The sequence below is a fragment of the Drosophila miranda genome (genome assembly GCF_003369915.1).
Source record: "Drosophila miranda strain MSH22 chromosome Y unlocalized genomic scaffold, D.miranda_PacBio2.1 Contig_Y2_pilon, whole genome shotgun sequence".
NCBI classification, from domain to species: domain Eukaryota; kingdom Metazoa; phylum Arthropoda; class Insecta; order Diptera; family Drosophilidae; genus Drosophila; species Drosophila miranda.
In genome coordinates this window covers 19,499,128-19,524,496 of record NW_022881614.1, presented here as the reverse complement: position 1 = coordinate 19,524,496, position 25,369 = coordinate 19,499,128, and the positions used below count along the sequence as shown (strand labels likewise).

The 25,369-nt window shown below is 46.1% G+C and overlaps 4 protein-coding genes and 1 long non-coding RNA gene across 5 annotated transcripts; 3 read left to right on the top strand and 2 right to left on the bottom strand.

Annotated features, from left to right (window-relative positions):
* Positions 1–481, top strand: LOC117193836 (antigen 5 like allergen Cul n 1-like). Its single transcript, XM_033398543.1, has 2 exons — positions 1–162; positions 224–481. Exons 1-2 carry the CDS (start codon positions 1–3, stop codon positions 479–481), a joined length of 420 nt encoding a protein of 139 aa, XP_033254434.1.
* A 685-nt stretch (positions 482–1,166) lies between these two features.
* On the top strand, positions 1,167–1,945 carry LOC117193675 (allergen Tab y 5.0101-like). The gene is made up of 3 exons (XM_033398411.1): positions 1,167–1,377; positions 1,439–1,799; positions 1,857–1,945. The coding sequence occupies exons 1-2, from the start codon at positions 1,189–1,191 to the stop codon at positions 1,775–1,777; spliced, it is 528 nt and encodes a 175-aa protein (XP_033254302.1). The 5' UTR covers positions 1,167–1,188; the 3' UTR covers positions 1,778–1,799; positions 1,857–1,945.
* Positions 1,946–6,055: 4,110 nt separating this feature from the next.
* Positions 6,056–6,587, bottom strand: LOC117194019. Its single transcript, XR_004474724.1, has 2 exons — positions 6,393–6,587; positions 6,056–6,299 (listed from the first exon to the last, which is right to left on the bottom strand). It is a non-coding gene; the product is annotated as an uncharacterized LOC117194019 (long non-coding RNA).
* A 13,105-nt stretch (positions 6,588–19,692) lies between these two features.
* On the top strand, positions 19,693–21,346 carry LOC117193422 (leucine-rich repeat neuronal protein 2-like). Its single transcript, XM_033398175.1, has one exon. The coding sequence runs from the start codon at positions 19,833–19,835 to the stop codon at positions 21,252–21,254; it is 1,422 nt and encodes a 473-aa protein (XP_033254066.1). The 5' UTR covers positions 19,693–19,832; the 3' UTR covers positions 21,255–21,346.
* A 125-nt stretch (positions 21,347–21,471) lies between these two features.
* On the bottom strand, positions 21,472–22,548 carry LOC117193423 (antigen 5 like allergen Cul n 1-like). The gene is made up of 2 exons (XM_033398176.1): positions 22,315–22,548; positions 21,472–22,246 (listed from the first exon to the last, which is right to left on the bottom strand). The coding sequence occupies exons 1-2, from the start codon at positions 22,531–22,533 to the stop codon at positions 21,545–21,547; spliced, it is 921 nt and encodes a 306-aa protein (XP_033254067.1). The 5' UTR covers positions 22,534–22,548; the 3' UTR covers positions 21,472–21,544.
* Positions 22,549–25,369: the final 2,821 nt, after the last annotated feature.

Genomic DNA, 25,369 nt, shown 5'->3' with positions numbered 1-25,369 from the left:
ATGGATGGGACGTGGCTAGCCCGCAGAGTTCTCTGTCTTTGGATCTCGATCTGTCTCTGTCGTTGCTGCGTTTCCGCGAAGAATGAGAAAGTCTTCGACTACTGCGGAGAGGATGTCTGCGTTGCCGGCACGGGACCCCACCTGGCCTGCAAACATTCACGGGTGAGTGGCAGTCTGCAGACCCATCAATTGTCCTCCCTTGATATCCCCGAATCCTTGTCAGGCATTCGACAGCGCAAAGTATCCGCCGGGCGCAAGGCTGCTGAGGATTGACAACTCCCTGGCCCGCTTCATCGTCAGGGAGCACAACGGGGCCCGGAATCAGGTGGCGCGTGGCACCTTCCGCAAATTGCCTCCATCGCGACGCACCCTAACCGTCCGCTGGGAAGAGCTACTGGCCTGGCTGGCAGAGCTCAGTGTGATGAAGTGTCAGCTGGAGCGACACACCTGTTTCGGGTCGCATATATATACGTGGATCTAACCACCATTCTGGGTGGCAACAATCTGACCAAGTGAGTGTGCTGCCTTCAAAAACCCGTCCCCCTCCTCTCTGACCGTTTGAGCTCCAGACAGGATGTGGGACACTACCTGCAGATGATATAAAAAAGATGGCTGGACTTACCAAATGACGAAGTGCATCTACAGCTGTTACCACGACTGCCTTCCCATCTACCCCACGGGCGACTACCCAGGACAACACTGTCGCTTTGGCGTCAACCACGCCTACCAGTCCCTGTGCTCCGAGAGCGAGCATCTCATGTGCGACGAGTCCGACTGCTGTGACTTAACAGATCCAAAGAGCGCTTCAGAGGACTACTCTCGACGAGGGTATATCCGCTCGGTACAGGAAATTTGCATTGCAATCCAAGCCCGGGGCCAGATCCAGGAAGGCTACCTACCGTCAGGTCTTGGAACAGAGAGCACTGAAACGGACTAAACTGAATCAGACAACAGTAAAGAAGCACCAGCTGTTCAGGACTCCAGCGAGGTATCATTAAAGACAGACAAATCAAATAAAGAATACAACGTTTGATCCATCGGGGTACGGCTATGGTGGCAGAACCTTCAGGCCTGATTGACGCCATCGAAACGAATCGAATCGGATTCGATGGGGCTTAAGAACCAGCTGAAATTACTCGTATTTCTTTGCACGTTCATCGGTTCGTTCCAGTTAGTTTCGATCCGAATATGAAGATCTGCAGTTCCATCCTGTGGTACGCAACCGGACTGCTGCTTTTATCTGCCCTCAATGAGGTCCGTGCCCAGAAGAAGCCGAAGTACTGTAGCCGGGCAAAGCCTCCGAGCAAAACAAAGTCGGACTACTGCGCTCTGCCCTCTTGTGGAGGCGCAGAGCACATTGGCTGCAACAGCAATAAGGTAAGACTCATCTGCTTCGTGCTGGAGTGCCTCCCAAGTATCCGCGGTATCCTTTCTGCAGCAATTTATAGAGGGCTGCGTTGGGAGCATGTTCAACGTATCGCAGAATATGCGAAACTTTATTGTGAAGCAGCACAACATCTACCGCAACATCGTGGCCAGGGGCAAGCTCCACGGCCTGCCCCCATCCGGCCGCATGCTCAAGATGCAGTGGCACGAAGAACTGGCCGAGGTGGCCCGATTCGCTACCTATCGCTGTTCCATTGGCCCGGTCCACAAATGCCATACCACACTGGAGTATGCAGGGACCGGCTATAATATGGCCTACAACAAGTTTCCCAGCGCCCAGGACCCCACCAAGATTGTCCGGGCCCAGCTGAAAGCCTGGTACATGGCATGATATCGGGCACATCACCCAGCGGGTGAGTGAGGGAGTTCTGTGGTAGTGTCTGTGCTGGATACTGATTCTGATCTTTCAGCCAGGAGATAGGACACTTCCTGCAGCTTGTTTCGGCCCTGGCCGATCGCGTTGGGTGTGCCATTTTCAGTGCAAAGCACTTCAGCTACAACTTCCAGACCCTGGTCTGCGCCTACAGCTGTTCGTATAAGAAAAAGTTACCCGCCTACAAGATAGCACGCATCCCGGCCGAGGATTGTACCTGCGGGTCCGATCAGGATTTCAAGAATCTCTGCAGCGGCTTCGAACGTGTCAGGAGCTGCGACGACGATGCCACCATGGGCAGCCAGCGATCGCCAGATACAATACTCATAGGCGTGGACTACGATAACCTTTTGAATGCAAATCTGAATCAAAAACCCACGCCTCCTGAGAATTTATGGCAGGGTATGGGATGATGCAACGCAGCTGTTCCCTCACATAAATATGCACAGGACATGCAACGCGATTTTCAAGCTTCGATTGTGCCAATAAACGGTTGAATAGTACAGTGTCAAAGGTGGTTTCCATCAGTTTATTCAATCGATGGGTCCAGCTGCAAACAGTTGGAAGAATGCTCCACTCCTGTTTTAATTGAAATGAAATTGCCATTTTCTGCCCTCATTTATCGATTTGCTTAGACAATACAATCCGTGGATATTTTCGCATTCCACGCCGCGCATCGAATTGATTTATTCCACACTCTCTTGCGGCTTGCGGCTTGTGTCGATATCCCCCCCAGTTCCCGTTCAGGTCCGAGGGATAAACGCAATTTATGGCTCTGGCAGCCGTGCTCCACTCAATTGTACGCGAACGAGGGCCGATACTAATAATAATAATAAAGTGTGTAATAGTCGCTGCCATAAATACTCGGCCATGCATCTGCAGTCGCGAAGGGGGCAAGAGATTTACGAGCTTGCCCCATGGAATTCGCATAAATAAATATTTCTCTGACTCGTTCGACACCAGCCACAAGGGGACAAATTATTAGGCCTGACCCGATATCCGGCATCGAATGAGGGGGATAAAGATGCCTCGAGCATTAATTAAATGCCAATTGGACGTCTCTTTGTCCAGCTACCTTTGTTGTGTTTTTGGATTATCTCATGCCAAGGTTTCGCCGAATTTAATTGGGAAACTATTCCCATTAAAGGACAAAGTTTCAAGGGCTATTTAAGCTCTCCGCCCATTATCTGATGACTTTTACTCTGAAATTGGGCACCCTGCCCATCCCATACATCATTTAACCCCATCGATAACTAGCTTTAGCATAGATGGGGGGCTTTTACCTCCAAAAGGACTCCCAGAACTGCAAGTTGTCAGAAAATTATTGACAAGTAATTTGCATTTCATTACGACAATCTATCAATAACGACGGCAAGTCCCGTCTAGGCGCCGTCATCAGGGACACTTCTGCATATTAATTCTGAAACATTTTCACACTACGAGTAGTCCTGTCCCAGTAGCACGTGCAGTGGAGTGGGTAACGGGGACTCTCACCACGAGTTGCATGCAGCTCGCACAAATCGCTCCGAAATCGGAGTCCAAATCGTCGACGCGACTCGACACTGCTATTGTGGCAGGCAGGCCAGACAGCATCCCAGCTCTGTGGCATGTGGCAGTTGAATCAAGTACGGCGAGGACAGTGCACGTGCTGGCGGTTGATTTTGTAGATCCCAACTATTACGTATACGTCGTGTGAGCCTTGCATTGAGTGAGGCAACGGTTCGTTTGTGTGCGTTCCGGTGTGCTGAATGCTCGTTAATTGTGCGCTTGACTCTTTGGCTTTGAATCGAAACGACCGACACTGAATGCGAATTATAAACGATTTCCGGATCGGCCGAATGGTCTAAGCCGCTTTCAACACTCCCCAGTGGCTGCTGTTGTTGTCGTTGCTCCCGCTCCTCTATTGGCTGCCTTTGCCGCGTTTGCTTCTCGTTCATCAATAAATTATGATGTCCTAATACCAATTGACAGCAATGGGAGCTTTGGGGAAGCATGAATAAAATATCAATAGCATTTTGTGCCCCACAGTTTCCACTACAAAACATTGCCGCCGCTCCCCGATCTGCCCCACTGCCCCATCAGCTATAATCAGCGAATGAGCAAAAGCAATTCTCTAAGGCGGCCAGGCCACTGTGTGCAGGGAAATACCCACTCACGAGTGTGTGTGTATAGCATCCCTTTTTACATTTATTAAATATTCAGCGTTTATACGCATTCGTGCGCCAAACAACAAGGATAATAATAAGAAGAAGAAAAGAAACACACAAGGACACACAAAATTCGTTTCGCTTGTCTTCCTCCTTTTTCGGCTGTTCCCGTCGTTTGATGTTGCTTTTTTGGTTCTGTACAGACTCCAAAGACAAACAATCCCCCCATGTACATATATTGACAGTGTGGCCGTGGCCGCAGTTCTTATACACTTCCAAGCCCCACTCTCCCTCTCTCTACCTTCCTCCCTCCCTGCCTGACTCTCTATCACTCTCTCCATGCCCCATCGCCAGCTTAGCGAGTCATGTTTACTTAATGGATACGCAAGGCAACTATTAAGTGCTCCCCCAGCTTCCCTTTCAGCGAGGGGAACCAACGCTTCTTATTTATTATCGTAGCTCTCCCATCGCTGTTCTGGCCTTGGCCACAGATATTATACCCAATATTACCTAGCCTAGTGGCATTTTACAGTTGACCAAATTAGTTGTATTTGCATTTTGGCCTAGAGTGCAGCTGCCAACAGCTGGCGCAATATCCGTAGCCAAAAATGTAAGTTAAAAGCCACAAAAAGAATTCAGAAGATGGTTGGCACTTCGCTTTAAAGTAAAACCATAAAGGAGCTAAAGTTTTGTAGTCTGAGGCCATAGATACGCCTGCGAGGCGATCGTTTCTATGAAGACTTTTATCCCATGGCAGATGCATGATATCGTGATCCGATTTTAGTGGTCCCCCACTGCCTGTGGCTGATGCCTTTCCTTAAGTATCCTCTGCAAGAGTATAAGTAACGGCACTCACACTCAGCTTTCGCATGGCCAGTCATTAACTGTACTTATTGTCACACCTGCACACAGACATTAACACAGACGAAGGCACTGAGAGCATCACCTGCTGTTTCGGGGCACAGGCACATTAGCGGAGGCAGCTGCAGAGGACCCCAAAATAACACTTAATCTGAGTTAGCTTCAAAGATTCGAATTAGCCTGGAGATTCGGCCGTCCCCAGGGGGACCGCAGGCAGAAATGTCCCACAGATTCGTACAGAAATCATCTGCATGTAATTGCGAGTGGGTCGCCGTATCTTTCGACCATTCCGAACCCTTTTACAGGTGCTAAACACCAAAAGGCAACAAAAAAGAATCTGTCTCACCAGAGCTGTCTCCTTTCTATCTGTCTCTTTGTCCTCTCTCTTATCTGCCCCTCTAACCACTCTCCCTATCTATCAGCAATAGCGTTTTCTTTCTTTTTAATTTGTATGCGCACTTTTGCTGCTGCAGGACAGAGAGGAAGCAACAACAACAACAGCAGAAGCAGCAGCAGCGAAACCAGCGACACCAAAGGTGAGAGAAGCAAAAGCCGAAAAGAGAATTAAGAAAGTTGAAGAGCGAGTACGAGCAAGAGACACCGCCAGTGTAGCATATTGGATATTACCAAACCTTCACGGAAGGCTGAGCAGGTGATGGTTCGTCTCCCGTCCGGGCACGTGCTTGTTCCGGCTTCCGTCTCATCGGCAAGAAATGGGGGGTTTTTTTATTTCCCAGAACGGACGGGACACAGCTCTACTCCAACAATCATAATACTGACACAGTAACGTTCATTAAAATTTCACGTGCAAGCGAAGTATTGACACAAATATGTACAAGAGCAAATACACCTAACTACACACACACGGACACATACACACATACAAGTCGTGCCACGGTGTTGTTGTGACCACTCATGCCCACCCTACCATGATCACCGCTCCCGGTTCATCCGGTGATCCCATAAAGAAGGCTCTTACAGCCTCCTATCCAACCCCATTACCCTCCTTTGCCCAGCATGGTCCCCGCATATAGAACTCTAGCCCCGATTCATGATAGATCCTGTATTTCATATTGAGCAATAGCACATGCATCGCACTAGTAAACTAATAAATGATAAACTCTTAATAATACTCTTTAGATTGAAATTTAACTTACAAATTGAAAAAAGGGAAGGGTACATATCTCCAGCTTTTATGTTAGGCAAATAGATAATAATAATAAATAAATATGCAAAAGGGAATGTAAAAACTGTGCGCCGCGATCGTTATGGCAGGTCAGTTATTCAAGTGCATTAGCGAAAGCAACCGCAAGTAGAAAGCATAAAAGAACGTCAGAGCGACCAGCCTCGCATCTTCCCTTTTGTGCCTTGTTCTTAAGAGGGCTGGTTCTTATGCGCGGCGTAAGCGCTTATGGTTGCCAGCAGGGCATAAGGGAGAGCGCACAGCCTCTCTTAAGCGACGAAGCCCCTGACTACGTGAGGTTTTTTTTTTCGGTCATGCAATAAATAGTTGCTCATAACAAACAAACTCCAATATTTTATCTTTATGTTTTGGGATCACTTACGGCCTTCCTTTGATTTGTTTTAATAAATGCGTTGAAACAGCGATGAAAGCGCTTCCATGGACTGCGGCAACGTTCCTAAAACGAAAGCTGGAGAAATACTTTTACAAAAAAAAACTCACGCTCTCCTCTGCCGTTTAACCGTTGTTCACTTTCGCCCTGTCACACATTCCACTTGCTATTTCTTCCGAACAGAATTTAAAACGAGGGGGAACGTTGTGAGTTGCTGCGGACACCGCAACTCTACGGTTATACCCGATACTAAGTCAGTATGGCTCTCCTCCGGCAGACGCCACTAATATTAAACGACACGACAAAGAGTGCGTGCGAGAGAGGCAGAAAATCAGTCTGAGCGTGACGTCGGGCGCTGCGTAGCCACTGCAAATTGATTTGTTCCTATTGGCTATAAAAATGATCTGATCTGATCCAGATTCAGCAATCTGATAGATATGGTCATTATCTATGATTCTGCGTTTTTAGTTTTCTCGAATGTGCAATATTGTGGATGCAACAGATTTTCGTCCTTTGTGTGGGCGGAAGGGGGTGGGGCGAAATTTTGAGATACACGTTTTATAGTAAGATCTAACAGGAGTGCGGATACCAAATTTGGTTGCTCTAGCTTTTGTAGTCTCTGAGATCTAGGCGCTAATGTTTTACTCTAAGCAAAGCCGCCTATGCTACGTGTGTATTAGAGAGAGACAGGGCGAGAAAAAATGAAATTGTTTTCTTGATGCTGGCTATAATAATAATACGATCCAATTCAGATTCCGCAGTCTTAAAGATATGGTCATTCTCTACAATTCTACGGATAATCAAGCGCTTTTAATGATTGCATGTTCAGCAGTGGGAAATTCCATTTTCCGCCATTGATTGCCAGCACTCGCACTCGCACTCCCTCTCCATACGCCACGCAGCGAATCAGAAAACAATTTAATATTAAAATTTTCATAAATATTCTGCCACCGAGAGGCCCCATGGCCGCCTGAACAGAACAGAACAGAACCGACCAGGCCAGGCCGCGATTGCCATGTTCGGCACGTTTAGAGCGGATTTTATACCCGATACTCAAAATGAGTATTGGGGTATATTAGATTTGTGGTAAAGTGGATGTGTGTAAAGAATCGTCCAGAAAGAATCGTTTCCGACCCCATAAAGTATATATATTCTTGATCAGCATCAATAGCCGAGTCGATTGAGCCATGTCTGTCTGTCCGTCTGTCCGTCCGTCCGTCTGTCCGTCTGTCCGTCCGTCCGTCCGTCCGTCCGTCCGTCCGTCTGACCATCCCCTTCAGCGCCTAGTGCTCAAAGACTATAAGAGCGAGAGTAACGATGTTTTGGATCCAGACTTCTGTGATATGTCACTGCTACAAGAATATTTCAAAACTTTTCCCCGCCCACTTCCGCCCCCACAAAGGGCGGAAATCTGTGGCATCCACAATTTCGACGATACGAGAAAACTAAAATCGCAGATGTGTAGAAGATGACTATATCTTCTAGAGTGCAAAATCTGAACCAGATCGTATAATTATTATAGCCAGAATCAAGAAAACAATTTAATTCTTTCTCGCTCTGTCTCTCTCTAACACACAGGTTTCATGGTCGGTTTTGCCAAATGCAAAATATGAGTTTAAGGATCTCAGAACCTATAAAAGCCAGAGCAACCAAATTTGGTATACACACTCCTGTGATATCGGACCTTGACCATTTTGTGTCAAAATTTCGCCACACCCCCTTCCGCCCCCACAAAGGACGAAAATCTGAGGCATCCACAAATCTCAGAGACTATTAAGGCTATAAAAGGCTCACTATAAAACGTATATCTCAAAATTTCGCCCCACCCCCTTCCGCCCCCACAAATGACGAAAATCTGTTGCATCCACAATATTGCAGATTCGAGAAAACTAAAAACGCAGAATCATAGATAATCACCATATCTATCAGACTGCTGAATCTGGATCAGATCGGATCATTTTTATACCCAAAAGGAACAAATCAATTTGCACTGGCTACGCAGCGCCCGACGTCACGATCAGACTGATTTTCTGTCTCTCTCGCACGCACTCTTTGTCGTGTCGTTTAATATTACCGGCGTCTTCCGGAGGAGAGCCATACTGACTTAGTATCGGGTATAACTGTAGAGTTGCGGTCTCCGCAGCAACTCACAACGTTCCCCCTCGTTATTTTTCAATTTCTGACCCCCAAACGGAAATTGCTCAGCACTTCTACCTTTGACCGTTCCAGGCTCTACACCCACTGCAACCCCTCCTGATTTCGACCTGAATTGATGGCTACAGTCCGGTTTTGATTTGGCCTATTAATTAACAATTACGTTATCCATTATTGCAGATGTGCGAAAATTGGGCTTTAATTAATGTTAAAGTTATTTATTTGTAAGACAGCAGAAGATCAGTATACAGAATTATATGTGCTTCCGAGTAACATACGCAAGAGACAGACGCCGAAAGAAGAATATCGATATGAGAACATCGATATGAGAACATCGATATGCAGCAGGGCACATGCGCAGTGTTGTTAGAGATCAATATCTAATTATCGTGGCGGTCACTTTGAACCCTCCTCCTCAACACAACGCATGTTTACAAACTTTAAATATACTTAACTAATATTCAATAACGTGTCAAGCACTTATAAACGATCTTTTAAACCAAATGCGAATAAAAATTTATGGTGCTTAACCTTGGCGAAGTTCTTTGTGAGGACATCTGCTATCATCTCATCGGTTGGCAGATACGCAATGTTGACTTCACCTCTCTTGAGAACCTCTCGAATATGATGTATCTTGACGTCGATGTGCTTTGTACGTGCATGAAACATGGGGTTTCTAGCAAGCTGCTGTGCTCCAATGTTGTCGCCGTACATCTGAATAGCTGACTCCTTGGACATCAGCTTCAAGTCAATCAGTAGGCTGCGAAAGTATATCGCCTCTTTTGCTGCAGATGATAAGGCTATGTACTCTGCCTCCGTGGAACTGAGGGCAACCGTCGATTGCTTTCTTGACTCCCAAGAAACCGCTCCTCCTGCCAACATGCATACATAGCCAGTGAATGACTTTCGGTTCGTCATATCACTTGCCCAATCTGCATCAACAAAACACTCAATTGCCTTTCCTTGCTTTGTGTAGCATATCTCCCAGTCGATAGTTTTTTCCAAATATCGAAGGATGTGCTTGGCTGCCGCTTCATGCTCGGAATGAGGATCCTTGTTACGTTGTGCTAATTTGTTCACCGAATGCGCAATGTCCGGACGAGTCATAACAGCAAGATAAGATAACTCTCCAATTAGCTTTTGTAACGATGTGATGTCGACCCTGCGGCAGTCCTCTTTGTTGCATGCCACCTGGTAACCAGCTTCAAGAGGCGTGGACGTCTGTCGATAATCTTTCAAATTGTACTGTTCGAGCAACTCTCTAATATACTTCCGTTGGCTGATTGAAATCGCACCCGTACTGCCTTCACGTTTCACCTCAATACCTAAAAAGTATTGCATAGGCCCGATGTCAACCACATCAAATTCTGCTGCGATCTTTATCTTGATATCAGATATATCATCTAGGTCCTTACACGCCAAAATAATGTCATCTACGTAGACAGCTATTAGACACATATTTTTATCTGGCTTACAATACAGACAGGGTTCGTTGACAGTCGGTATAAAACCAATGCGTCTCAGCGTTGCATCCAACGTAGAGTTCCACACTCTTCCTGATTGTTTTAGGCCATATATACTTTTGTGAAGCCTCAAAACGTGATTTGGGTGAACTTCGCTGATGAAGCCCTCAGGTTGTCTCATAAAAACCTCATCTTCCAATTTGCCGTTGAGATACGCCGTGACAACATCCATTTGATGAAGGTGGAGACCATGTTCGACTGCAAGTGCAATTATCAACCTGATAGTTGCGTGGCGTACAACTGGTGCAAATGTTTCCTTGTAGTCGATCCCGTAGCGTTGGCTACAACCTTTCGCCACCAGACGTGATTTGAGCCTGTTCACGCTTCCATCCGGATTGGACCTAACTGCGTAAACCCATCTGCATCCAATGGACTTTTTCCCGCTAGGCAATTTAGTAAGCGACCACGTGCCGTTCTTCACGAGAGATTTGTACTCGTCCTTCATTGATGCTTTCCATATCTCGCCTTCAGTAGACCGTTCAGCTTGTGCGTAGTTTTGTGGAACTTGTACGTCTGCTGCCAGTATCACATTGAGCATATGATACTGCTTCCTTGGTCGTCCTGGTTTGCCCGTCCGTACTATGGTTGGGCGTCCTGGTCCTCTTATTGGTTCTGGAATTACAAGAATGTCATTACTAGACCTAATCTCCTCCTGATTTTCTGGCTCATTTTCTGGATCTTTAAATTGCTCGCTATCCATTTCGGGTTCAGAGTCCTGCTTTTGTTGAACCTCAATTGATGACATGTCATTGGAACATGATGCGTCTAGTTTGCCCCCTTCAGGTTCTACAAAAATGACATCCCTACTCTCTACGAGTTTCCTGGTTTCTTTACTGACCAAACGGTATGCTTTGGCCGTATCCGAGTAGCCCACCATTATATACTCTAAGCCTTTCTGTGCGAACTTTGATTTCTTTGTTTTATCTAGAGCTATCGCTACTGAGCCAAAAACTCTTAAATGCGATACCACTGGCTTTCTACCTGTCCATATTTCAAAAGGTGTCACCCCGCTCAAGCAGCTGCTTGCCACTCTATTTCGCAAATACGTGGCAGTTCGAATCGCTTCTGCCCAATAGCATTCACTTAACCCAGCATGCAGCAGCATACTTCTTGCCATTTCTACCAATGTTCTGTTGGCCCTTTCTGCAACTCCGTTTTGTTGAGGTGTATATGGCACTGTTAAGTTTCGCCTTAGTCCATATAGGATTAGGTAATTATCAAAAACGTTTGATATGTATTCTCGGCCATTGTCGCTTCGTAAGACCTTGACTTTTCTCCCAGTTTGGCACTCAACTTGACTTTTAAATTCTTTAAAAGCCTCGAAAACCTGATCTTTGGTTTTTAGGAAACTTACTGATACATATCTTGAACAATCATCAATAAATGTGGCGATATATCGATTGCCTCCCATTGAGTGCTTTTGCATTGGACCGCATACATCAGTATGTATTAAGTCTAGAACGCCCTTTGACCTGTTTGTGCTCGATTGAAATGGTTGCACGCAACTTTTACTTTTTGCGCATGTTGCACACACTTGTTTTGGCTTGTATATGCCCTTGAGACCTATTACCATCTCCTTGTTAACCATTTCCTTTAATGCGTCAAAATGTACATGGCCGAACCTATTGTGCCATTTGAATGCATCTGCCTCAACATTTACAATGTTCATACACTTTTCCTGATTGTCCTGAACCATAAACAATCCATTTTCCAGATGTGCCTTTATAACTATTTTTCCGTTTTCAAAAATCATCGCTTGATTTTTCTCAAACACAACTTTTTTTCCATGTTTTAATAGTTTTGTGACCGATATAAAATTGTACTGCAAATCTGGTACCAAGATAACCTTTTCCAGCGTAACGGATCTATCACCGAACTTTACTTGAACAGTTCCATGCCCTTCAGCAATAAGTGATTTACCGCCGGCTAAAAATACTTTTTGATTATCTTCCGTGAACGACACAAAGCGTTCCTTGTCACAACATAGATGCGCCGTTGCGCCACTGTCTATGCATGCATTTAACATCTGGTCATTTGGCTTAGCTAAACTTAGGATTGGTACATATTTTTCTGGTTCCACTTTGGCATATTCGGTTACGCAAAGCATTGTACCCAATCTTTCCCCGCTTTTACTGTTTGCGCCCTTGTTGTTTGCTCCTTCCTGCTTGCTTTTAGCACGGCATTCCGATTTAAAATGCCCTTCCTTTCCGCACTTAAAACACTTTTTGCCCTTCTTAAAGTTTTTCTTAAAATTGTTGTTGTCATAACTGACGTGTAGTTCCGCGCTACTTGTAATTTCCTTCCTAATGCTATCTTCCTGCCTATTCGCTTCTTCAGAAATTTTTATTTTTAGCATGCTCAAGCTCGGCAAATCATCTCGCGTCTCAATCGCAACAACAAAACTTTCATACGATTTAGGCAAACCATTTAGCAACACAACTGATAAGATCTTTTCATCAACCTTTATGTTGACCTCTGCTAAAGCCTCGTGTACCATCTGGAATTTCCGCAAATATTCCTGTGCATTTATACCATCCGACATTTTTAACGTCAAAAATTGTTTAATTAAAAGCACTAACCTTGCTGGTCCGCTTGGCCTGTGAATTTTATTTAGCTTTTGCCATGCCTGTGACGACGATACACAATTTTTAATATTGTTTAGTTGGGTCGATTTAACACAAAGTAAAATTGACGCCAACGCCTTTTGATCCTTTAGTTCAAAAGCTGCACGTTGCTCATTTGTTGCACTTTCACTAAGCTCAATTTTACCACTGACGATTGGCCACAAATCATTTTGTATGAGAACACTTCTCATCAAAACTTCCCATGTGCTATAATTGTTTTCGTCCAGTTTCTCAATATTGAAATTCATATTTCCACTCATTTTTTATACTTATTGTCCCACAGTGCAAAATTTGTAACTGTCGATCGTCTCATGCACAAAGCAACTACGACGACAATACTGTTGTCCGTGTCTTTCTTTTGTTTTATCGTTTTCTTTTAAGTATCCCTCCGAGTTTCTATTTACACACACACACTCGCGATTTTCTATGCCTTGGTATACACACTTTTGGGTATACACACTCGCGGTTTTGTGCGGCTTGGCATACGCACTTTTTGGTATACACACTTGAGTCTCCGTTCGCTTTTGTGTTTCTTGATCCGTTGGGACTGCTTTATTTTGGACTTTAAACCACGGCAACGGTCCGATTCGCTGCAAAAATCTAATCAAAAAAACACAATGCGAATTTGTTCAACTTGTTCTTTTGCCTTTCTATGTACACACATACACTAATGAGTCTATGCCATTTTTTTAGCACTGCTTTTCACTAAGCACCAAACAATGTTTATTGTTTCTCACTGTTTCTGTTTTATACTGTTTCTGGGTGAATTGGTGTCTGGGCCCATAACCTGTTGAAGTTATTTTATTTGTAAGACAGCAGAAGATCAGTATACAGAATTGTGTGTGCTTCCGAGTAACATACGCAAGAGACAGACGCCGAAAGAAGAATATCGATATGAGAACATCGATATGAGAACATCGATATGCAGCAGGGCACATGCGCAGTGTTGTTAGAGATCAATATCTAATTATCGTGGCGGTCACTTTGAACAATTAAATTTCTCGTAATGGCGTAATTATTCCAGACACACACACACGCCATCCCCATCCCACAACACACGCACTACTAAGCCCCTTCTCAATGTAATTAATGAGTTTTTAGCTAAAAATACATTTTTGATGGTAATAATGACTTGAGGGCTGGAAACGAACCCCAAAACACATACATGAACATGTGCATGGCATATTCAATACAATTACACACACACAAACGCGCAGAGCTGCAGGCTCCTCAGCTCATTAAATGCTTTACATGTGTTGGTCACCCGCCCGCCCTTGCTCTTCCCCCCCCCCCCCACTCTGTAACACGAAAGTCAAAAAGGAAAGCGGTTCGAGTTCTTCGACTTGAAAGTCTTTAATTTATGCAAATATCTATGCCAGTGTGTGTGTGCGTGCCTTTCGAGGGTGTGGAGTTATGTAAGCCTAATCAATTCGCCATTCACACGACGGAAAGTACTGCCAAAGTCCCAAACGATTGTCAGAATAGTCGAAGCAATCGAAAAATGTAGGAAAAGAACCAACATTGGAGAGTAGCGGCACGAAAATACTCTGCTGGCGTCGTTCCCTTCTCAAAGGAGAAGGAGGGTTGTAGCATATATTCTATATACAAAACCTAATTGTACAGTTGGAATATTTGAAGGAGCTCGAACGACGACACAGCCCATGGCAGGGTACAAGAACCACAACACTCAACTTTAGAGTAGACATAAATACAATACATCCGCTGAACACATCCAGGACTCATGCCAGATCCCATCCAATGCCATTGAGCGTAATTACAATTTGAACTTGAGACTTGAGACTGTAGTAGTAGAATGGTGCCTTGAGCCTTGAGCCTGGGATGCAATGAGCTAGATACGACTAAGTCTCCGCCATCCGCGTCTGTCCGGGATTAGGCATGACTTTTGCCGAAAAGACTTTCAAATGAAATGTGTGCTCTGTTCTGTTCTCTGAGAACAGAAGAGCTAGAGAGTGGGGGACCACTTTTCTGTGTGTGAAATGAGGGTTTTATAAATCCATCAATATTGTGGATCTGTGTCACAGACCTAACTCCCACGCATGAGAGCTGGAAATGATTAATGAAACAGATAGCAGGAGATAACAACGAGGGGGAACGTTGTGAGTTGCAGCGGACACCGCCACTCTACAGTTATACCCGATACTAAGTCAGTATGGCTCTCCTCCGGCAGACGCCGCTAATATTGAACGACACGACAAAGAGTGCGTGCGAGAGAGACAGAAAATCAGTCTGAGCGTGACGTCGGGGGCTGCGTAGCCATTGCAAATTGATTTGTTCCTTTTGGCTATAAAAATGATCCGATCTGATCCAGATTCAGCAATCTGATAGATATGATCATTATCTATGATTCTGCGTTTTTAGTTTTCTTGTATCCTCAATATTGTGGATGCAACAGATTTTCGTCTTTTGTAGGGGCAGAAGGGGGTATGGCGAAATTTTGAGATATACGTTTTAAAGTGAGATCTAACAGGAGTGCGGATACCAAATTTGGTTACTCTAGCCTTAATAGTCTCTGAGATTTGTGAATATCCCCAGATTTTCATCCTTTGCGGGGGCGGAAAGGGGTGTGGCGAAATTTTGAAACAAACTCGTCTCGGTCCGATATATAAGGAGTGTGGATACCAAATTTGGTTGCTCTAGCTCTTATAGTCTCTGAGATCTAGGCGCTAATGTTTTACTCTAAGCAAAGCCGGCTATGCTACGTGTGTGTTAGAGAGAGACAGGGCGAGAAAAAATGAAATTGTTTTCTTGATGCTGGCTATAATAATAATACGATCTTATTCAAATTCTGCAGTCTAAAAGATATGGTCATTCTCTACGATTCTGCGTTTTTGGTTTTCTTGTATCTTTAAAATTGTGGATGCCACAGATTTTCGTCCTTTGTGGGGGCGGAAGTGGGCGGGGCGAAGTTTTGAAATATTTTTGTAGCAGTGACATATCACAGAAGTCTGGATCCAAAACATCGTTGCGCTAGCTCTTATAGTCTTTGAGCACTAGGCGCTGAAGGGGACGGACAGACGGACAGACGGACGGACGGACAGACGGACAGACAGACATGGCTCAACCGACTCGGCTATTGATGCTGATCAAGAATATATATACTTTATGGGGTCGGAAACGATTCCTTCTGGACGTTACACACATCCACTTTTACCACAAATCTAATATACCCCAATACTCATTTTGAGTATCGGGTATAAAAAGCTTAAAATGAAACAAATGCGACGTGGTTAGAGAGAGAGAGAGAGTACGATAAAGGGGTAAAGCTCTGCTTATCTTATCAAAGATTCAAATGCCTTTGCAGCTCTGTCCTCGCCCCGGCAATTTTTCCTGTTTCTACGATACCCAAATGAATTTCAGTGACTAACTCGAAAGGAAATACTCGGCAATTTATGTAAAGGACAGTGTATCAAGCAGTTAGCACTATCCCATCTAAATTAACATTTGAACTTAAGATACCATCGATAAGACCTAACCGATATAACCAGACTTAACCGATGTTTAAAAGTTCAACCGATAAGGGGCTATCGATACAGGAGTCGGTTGTTGGAAGTAGAAGCAGAAAGTTGAACAAAAAGTCGGAAGAACAGACTCATTAATTGCACATCTTAAATCATACACTTTGTACTCTTTTTCGAAAAACACTATTAATAAACGATACATTATTATTAATCTTACATTTGGGGGCTCGTCCGCGTCGAATACAGAGCTCGGAGTGTGTGAAAAAGAAAAACAGAAGAAAGCAGAAGCTGATGCAAGAAGAGGATTGTTGAAAAGTTGTTAAAGTTGTTGTTTGTAGCTACATAAGGTTGTAAAGTTGTTGTTGGTGGCTATAAACATTAAGTTGTACAATCCAAATTCTGTGAGCCTAACAGTAGACAAGGAGTTTAATAAAAGATCGGTCGTTTAATTCGGTTGGAAAATTGTGAAATTCATTGTCGCGCCGCAGCGTCGCCTTGTCCGTGCGCAGTACGTACACAAGCAGAAAAAACACGCACAGACACGTTGTGTGTGATACACACTTATAAACAGAAAAGACAAGCACTCGTCGGGTACACAGACACAAGTCGAAAAGAGCCGCAAAATGATGCAAACACCGCCGCCGTTGCACTGGAAAGAGAGAGAGAAGGAAGAAGCTGTACCAGGAACGTCGCGCCCGAGTGCAAACGAGATGGAAGATTTAGAAAATGCAGAAAACAATACTGATGACAAGATTGATCAAATGATAAAGTTGCTAAGTTTGAAACTGCTTTGCGATGAGCAACGAGAAATGAAGATCGCTCTCCAGATAATTTTACAAAAGTTGTGAGCGATTGTGATGGAAAATCGGTTCCCATAGAAAAATGGTTTGAGATATTCGAAAAAAATGCCGACGCATATGAGCTTACTGAAAAGCAAAAGTATGTGCAGGCCAGAGGAAAAATGACCGGTGCAGCTAAGCTTTTCCTTGAAGCTGAATGCGTGTACACCTATGAGGAACTCAAGAACGTATTATTGGATGAATTCACATGTAGCTATAACAGTGCAGACATTCATAAGCTGCTGCAAGAAAGAAAGAGGAAGAGTAGTGAGTCGATGCACGAGTACTTGCTGCAGATGAGAAAAATAGCAGCAGTCGGACATGTTGAACACGCGGCTGTTATAAGCCATATTGTGAACGGTCTGGACATAAGAAACGAGTATAAGTATGCCATGTATCGCTGTAAGACCTTCAGGGCCTTGAAAGAAGAGTTCGATATCTATGATCGTTTGAACATATCGGAGAAGAAGGGCAATAACGAACAGCATAAAACGAGTTTCAAGCAGCAAAGTGGGCAAAGCGGTAAAAAAGAATATTGCTATAACTGTGGATCAGGAGAACACAAACGCAAAGACTGCAAAGCCGAAACGAAGTGTTTTAAGTGCAATCAGAATGGTCACATTTCGCGTAACTGTCCTTATGAAGCTGATAAAGTTGATAAAGTTCGCGTCATTTTGGATCGCAGTCGCATGAAAAAAATTCAAATAAACGGCATTGTTGTTGACTGTCTTGTGGATACAGGGTCAGATGTAACCATAATCAAAGAGAGTATGTTGAAGACCATGAAAAACGTTAAACTTTTGAAGTGCACAACTATGTTGCGCGGTCTGGGTCAGATATCAACAAAGCCTGTTGGATACTTTAATGCAGAAGTTACCGTGGATAAGTTGCTGACCACACAGAAGTTTTTAGTAGTCCCCAGTAGCCAAATTGATTTCGACGCACTTTTGGGGCATGATTTCATTAAAAAGTTCCGTTTCGTCGCTGATATGCAAGGATACACGTTTTTGAAGCATGACGCAGATCCTGTGCCAACAGATGAGCATGCTCTTATATATAATGTAACTGAAGAGTCATCCTTTGTAGCTCCGCCGCAATATCGAAAAGACGTTGAACAGATGATAAGAAACAGTTACCAAATGCCCACAGAAGTTGCAAAGCAGTCTCCAATCCAACTGAAGATAGTTCCCGACGGAGTAATCAAGCCGTTTAATCACTCACCGAGTCGTTTATCAACAGACGAAGCCGGTGCCGTAAAGAAGCAAGTCGAAGAATGGATCGAGCAAGGAATCGTGCGCAAGTCGTCTTCAAATGTAGCGAGCAGAGTTGTCGTCGTGAAGAAAAAAGATGGTACACTTAGAGTTTGCGTAGACTACAGGAAGTTAAACAGCATGGTATTGCTGGACTGCTTCCCAGTCCCGATCATGGAGGAAGTCTTGGAAAAGCTGCAGTCGGCTAAGTGGTTTACCATAATGGACCTTGAAAACGGATTTTTCCATGTGCCTATGGAAGAGCAAAGCAAGTCGTATACGGCCTTCGTCACAAAGGAGGGATTATTCGAGTTTAATAAAGCGCCTTTCGGATTCAAGAACTCGCCAGCTGCGTTCATTCGGTTCGTAAGCTATATTTTTCAAGAATTAATCAACTCTGACATTATGCAGCTTTATATGGACGACATAATTGTTTACGCCGCGTCGCCCGAGGTATGCATGAGGAAGACAAAGTTGGTCCTGGAGACAGCTGCGCAGTTTGGCCTAAAGATCAAATGGAAGAAATGTAGCTTCATGCAGCCACGCATTAGCTTTCTGGGCCATATCATTGAGGACGGGAGAATCTGGCCCGGCAAAGAGAAGACAGCAGCTGTCAGTCGGTTTGCTACGCCCAAAGACATTAAAGCAGTTCAAGCATTTCTGGGACTCACAGGCTTTTTCAGAAAGTTCATCCCTGGCTATGCACAAGTTGCCCGGCCGCTCACGAATCTACTCAGGAAGGAAGCAGTTTTCAACATTGGCGAAGCAGAGCAACATTCGCTACAAACCTTAAAGAATCTGCTTGTAATCGCACCTGTATTACATTTATACTCACGAGAAGCGCCAACGGAACTCCACACGGATGCATCCAAAGAAGGTTTCGGAGCAGTTTTGTTGCAGCAGTTTGATGGCAATTTCCACCCGATTTACTATTGGAGTAAAAAGACTACACAAGCCGAGTCCAAACGTCACAGTTACTATTTGGAGGTCAACGCTGCATACCTCGCACTCAAGAAGTTTCGTCACTACCTGTTGGGAATCAGAAAGGTTGCTCAAGTCGAGGGGCCAAATATCACAGCAACGAGCAGTGACAATATGAAGCTATGGCGTTTTGTCTCAGAGAACGATGATATATTATCATCTGGGACAGATGAAGATGAGCAGGAGGGCCGAATGTAAAGGACAGTGTATCAAGCAGTTAGCACTATCCCATCTAAATTAACATTTGAACTTAAGATACCATCGATAAGACCTAACCGATATAACCAGACTTAACCGATGTTTAAAAGACCTAACCGATAAGGGGTTATCGATACGGGAGTCGGTTGTTGGAAGTAGAAGCAGAAAGTTGAACAAAAAGTCGGAAGAACAGACTCATTCTTTTTCGAAAAACACTATTAATAAACGATACATTATTATTAATCTTACATTTATGGGAAAATCGAACGAATTTACTCAGCGAGCTTTTTCCCCCGAAGATAAGATATGGAAGTGGGTGTCGCAAGGGAACTGGAAGCTCTAGAGCATTAATCGTAGCGTTCAGTGTGCCAAGAACCTTCATCATGGGGAGAATCGCAGTCAAAAATACGTGTAGAAGCAGAGCAAGGGTGGCCTTTTTCCTGCTGCTGGTGGTACTGGTGGCCGCCTGTGGGGCGGAGAATATCGACGCCGATGCAGTGGATCGTTTCTGCTACCCAGAGTCGAAGCGGGACTCGCGGCTCTCCTGCGAGTGCAACAATGTGAGTGCCGCGCCCTGGGTCATGAGAGCCCTGCGCATCGACTGCAGCTACAAGGAGTACCGCACAGCGGATCTCTCAGAGATGCTGCCACTCTACATAGACACGCTGGACCTCTCGTGGAACGCCCTCGACCAGGCGCCAGTCTTCAGCAGCGACAGCCTCCACCAGCTCAACCTGATGCACAACAACATCAGCCGACTGAGTGGCAACAAATTCGCCAAACTGAGCAGCCTGCGGGAGCTGTACCTGGGCTGGAACAGCATTTCCCAGGTGGAGGCGCAGACCTTCGCCGGTCTGCCCCATCTGCAGGTGCTCGATCTGGCGCACAACAACCTGCATTCGGTGCCAGCACAGCTGTTTGCCCCCCTGCTGGTGCTCACCTCGCTGGACCTCTCCTGGAACCGGAAGCTCAATGAGACCACGCAGCTGCGGAGTGGAGATCTGTACACGGACCTGGGGATCAACTGGAAGCTAACAACTCTCCGCCTCGATGCCTGTAATCTGAATGAGCTCCGATTACCGTCAGGGGCTCCCCTCAAGGAGCTCTCCCTGAGGCGCAATCTCTTCCAGCGCGTGCCCGGCCAGCTGCCGCAGACGATGCTTCACTTCGACATCAGCGACAATCTGCTGGAGCAGCTGCTGCCCGAGGATACGGCCAATCTCACCCAAGTCCGGCAGCTGTTTGTGGAGGACATGTCCCTGCTGCAGGGAATGGCCGCCCATGCTCTGGTTCCCCTCGAGCAGCTGGAGTCGATTAGCTTTCAGAACAGCCGGCGCCTGAGCCACTTCGACGCTGACGCCTTCGGTCCGCTGCCAAAGGTCCCCTCCCTCCGTACGATGTCATTTCGTGGGACTCTTCTGCGTTCTTTTAATTCCTCGCTTTCGCCGGTTTTTGCAAAGCTTACCGAGTTGGATCTCAACGGTGTGCCGCTTCACTGCGACTGCGAGTTGGTCTGGCTAAAGAAGCTCTGGATTGAGACGGGCGGACGCTGCCTCAAGCCGTCGCGCATCCGCGGCATGCTTCTGTCCTCGGCCCGCCACGACGCCTTCAGCTGCGACACCTGGCCGCGCTGGGCCTACGGGCTGGTCGTGCTCACCCTAATCGCCTTGAGCGCCGCGGGCATCTACCTGATTGTGATGGGTCTGCGACCGCATCAAGGCGTCACCATGCGGCGGAAGGTCGGTGCTGGCAGTCCCTATGCCCGCGTCACCATCGAACCCAATCACCAGGAGAACCTGAGCTAGATGTGGAGACTTGAGGACTTTGAGGTTTCCTATTAACTTTTCTGTGACTGTTTTTGTATATAACCCAATAAACAATTCAATATTTAAGTGAATCCAAAGACCCCACCACCCAAGAAGTGATCTATACCCAAATCGAGGAAGGAAGAGGTTCTGTGGTTGGGTGTTTAGTCGCGCTGTTGAATGGACTTGGACCCCTTACCGATTAAAGAGTCGGAAATAGATTACCCCGCATGGGTATTCACGTATGTGTATTTGAGTGGGAATCCTCTAATAGAACGTCAGTCAAATGTTTAAGCACGCTTGGGCCTGGACTTGGCTGCAATTGATTCCATGCCGTCCTCACTGTACTTCATTTTGATGAGAAGCGTCGGCTTTGGGACATAACGATCCACGGCGTTCACATCAAAGGGCTCCTCCACGGCGCACAGATTGGGGAACTGGGGATTGGTGCCCTTTTGGCAGCCGGCAGCCGCCTTGTGGCCGATGGCATAGGCTGGCTCGTGGTGCACATTCTCCCGCGCGAAGTTGCAGACAATGAACTGCTGTTGCCAGCGGTGGCGCTGCTGCTGGAGAAAGCCACAGCCCATGTAGGTGGCACGCTCCTGGATCAGCTGGCGGAAGCTGGTGATGTCCTTGCGGAGTCCCAGCCCGAGCCCTGCTGTTGCCTTCTTGTACTGATTGAACCAATTGTAGATCTTGTGGCCGATCAGCTGGCGTTGGCTGAAGCGATTGGCGCTGAAGATGACGTGTCCCACGATCTGGCCTACGCGCTTGAAGCGTCTGGTGTTGCGGCAGTTGTCGGTGGCAAGGTGGCACTGCTTGACCGCAAACTCTGCCAAATTTGCCAGCTCAGGGTCCCACTGGACGGTGGCCATGCGCTCGGCGGAGGCCACCTGATTGCGGTAGAGGTTCACCTGGCGGACGATGAACTGCTGCATATCCGCACTAATTGGTATCAGCCTGGCGCCGCTCTTGCACTTCGCTCCAAGGCTCTGCGAAAAAAAGAGAGAGCGCTAGAGTTGGGTGCGACTCGAGGGGGGCCAGAAAGACATCCACGTACGCCGTTGTTGTTGCAGGCCACGTGCTGCAGGGCTGGGCGAGAGCACCAATGCTCCTGGCAGTAGTCCCAGCCGTAGCCGCAGGAGAACAGGCAGAAAAGGACGAGGTCAGATTGACGAGCGAAGGCAATTGCAGTCGCAATTTGTTTACCCCGACACGCCACCTGCGGAAAATGGCGATTTCCATGGTCGAAAACGACATGGAATGCGGCGGGAAACATGTCACAGCCCGTCAGCCATCAGTTACCATGGATGGGACGTGGCTAGCCCGCAGAGTTCTCTGTCTTTGGATCTCGATCTGTCTCTGTCGTTGCTGCGTTTCCGCGCGGAATGAGAAAGTCTTCGACTACTGCGGAGAGGATGTCTGCGTTGCCGGCACGGGACCCCACCTGGCCTGCAAACATTCACGGGGGAGTGGCAGTCTGCAGACCCATCAATTGTCCTCCCTTGATATCCCCGAATCCTTGTCAGGCATTCGACAGCGCAAAGTGTCCGCCGGGCGCAAGGCTGCTGAGGATTGACAACTCCCTGGCCCGCTTCATCGTCAGGGAGCACAACGGGGCCCGGAATCAGGTGGCGCGTGGCACCTTCCGCAAATTGCCTCCATCGCGACGCACCCTAACCGTCCGCTGGGACGAGCGACTGGCCTGGGTGGGAGAGCTCTGTGTGATGAAGTGTCAGCTGGAGCGACACACCTGTTTCGGGTCGCATATATATACGTGGATCTAACCACCATTCTGGGTGGCAACAATCTGACCAAGTGAGTGTGCTGCCTTCAAAAACCCGTCCCCCTCCTCTCTGACCGTTTGAGCTCCAGACAGGATGTGGGACACTACCTGGGACACTACCCATAGAAAAATGGTTTGAGATATTCGAAAAAAATGCCGACGCATATGAGCTTACTGAAACACAAAAGTATGTGCAGGCCAGAGGAAAAATGACCGGTGCAGCTAAGCTTTTCCTTGAAGCTGAATGCGTGTACACCTATGAGGAACTCAAGAACGTATTATTGGATGAATTCACATGTAGCTATAACAGTGCAGACATTCATAAGCTGCTGCAAGAAAGAAAGAGGAAGAGTAGTGAGTCGATGCACGAGTACTTGCTGCAGATGAGAAAAATAGCAGCAGTCGGACATGTTGAACACGCGGCTGTTATAAGCCATATTGTGAACGGTCTGGACATAAGAAACAAGTATAAGTATGCCATGTATCGCTGTAAGACCTTCAGGGCCTTGAAAGAAGAGTTCGATATCTATGATCGTTTGAACATATCGGAGAAGAAGGGCAATAACGAACAGCATAAAACGAGTTTCAAGCAGCAAAGTGGGCAAAGCGGTAAAAAAGAATATTGCTATAACTGTGGATCAGGAGAACACAAACGCAAAGACTGCAAAGCCGAAACGAAGTGTTTTAAGTGCAATCAGAATGGTCACATTTCGCGTAACTGTCCTTATGAAGCTGATAAAGTTGATAAAGTTCGCGTCATTTTGGATCGCAGTCGCATGAAAAAATTCAAATAAACGGCATTGTTGTTGACTGTCTTGTGGATACAGGGTCAGATGTAACCATAATCAAAGAGAGTATGTTGAAGACCATGAAAAACGTTAAACTTTTGAAGTGCACAACTATGTTGCGCGGTCTGGGTCAGATATCAACAAAGCCTGTTGGATACTTTAATGCAGAAGTTACCGTGGATAAGTTGCTGACCACACAGAAGTTTTTAGTAGTCCCCAGTAGCCAAATTGATTTCGACGCACTTTTGGGGCATGATTTCATTAAAAAGTTCCGTTTCGTCGCTGATATGCAAGGATACACGTTTTTGAAGCACGACGCAGATCCTGTGCCAACAGATGAGCATGCTCTTATATATAATGTAACTGAAGAGTCATCCTTTGTAGCTCCGCCGCAATATCGAAAAGACGTTGAACAGATGATAAGAAACAGTTACCAAATGCCCACAGAAGTTGCAAAGCAGTCTCCAATCCAACTGAAGATAGTTCCCGACGGAGTAATCAAGCCGTTTAATCACTCACCGAGTCGTTTATCAACAGACGAAGCCGGTGCCGTAAAGAAGCAAGTCGAAGAATGGATCGAGCAAGGAATCGTGCGCAAGTCGTCTTCAAATGTAGCGAGCAGAGTTGTCGTCGTGAAGAAAAAAGATGGTACACTTAGAGTTTGCGTAGACTACAGGAAGTTAAACAGCATGGTATTGCTGGACTGCTTCCCAGTCCCGATCATGGAGGAAGTCTTGGAAAAGCTGCAGTCGGCTAAGTGGTTTACCATAATGGACCTTGAAAACGGATTTTTCCATGTGCCTATGGAAGAGCAAAGCAAGTCGTATACGGCCTTCGTCACAAAGGAGGGATTATTCGAGTTTAATAAAGCGCCTTTCGGATTCAAGAACTCGCCAGCTGCGTTCATTCGGTTCGTAAGCTATATTTTTCAAGAATTAATCAACTCTGACATTATGCAGCTTTATATGGACGACATAATTGTTTACGCCGCGTCGCCCGAGGTATGCATGAGGAAGACAAAGTTGGTCCTGGAGACAGCTGCGCAGTTTGGCCTAAAGATCAAATGGAAGAAATGTAGCTTCATGCAGCCACGCATTAGCTTTCTGGGCCATATCATTGAGGACGGGAGAATCTGGCCCGGCAAAGAGAAGACAGCAGCTGTCAGTCGGTTTGCTACGCCCAAAGACATTAAAGCAGTTCAAGCATTTCTGGGACTCACAGGCTTTTTCAGAAAGTTCATCCCTGGCTATGCACAAGTTGCCCGGCCGCTCACGAATCTACTCAGGAAGGAAGCAGTTTTCAACATTGGCGAAGCAGAGCAACATTCGCTACAAACCTTAAAGAATCTGCTTGTAATCGCACCTGTATTACATTTATACTCACGAGAAGCGCCAACGGAACTCCACACGGATGCATCCAAAGAAGGTTTCGGAGCAGTTTTGTTGCAGCAGTTTGATGGCAATTTCCACCCGATTTACTATTGGAGTAAAAAGACTACACAAGCCGAGTCCAAACGTCACAGTTACTATTTGGAGGTCAAC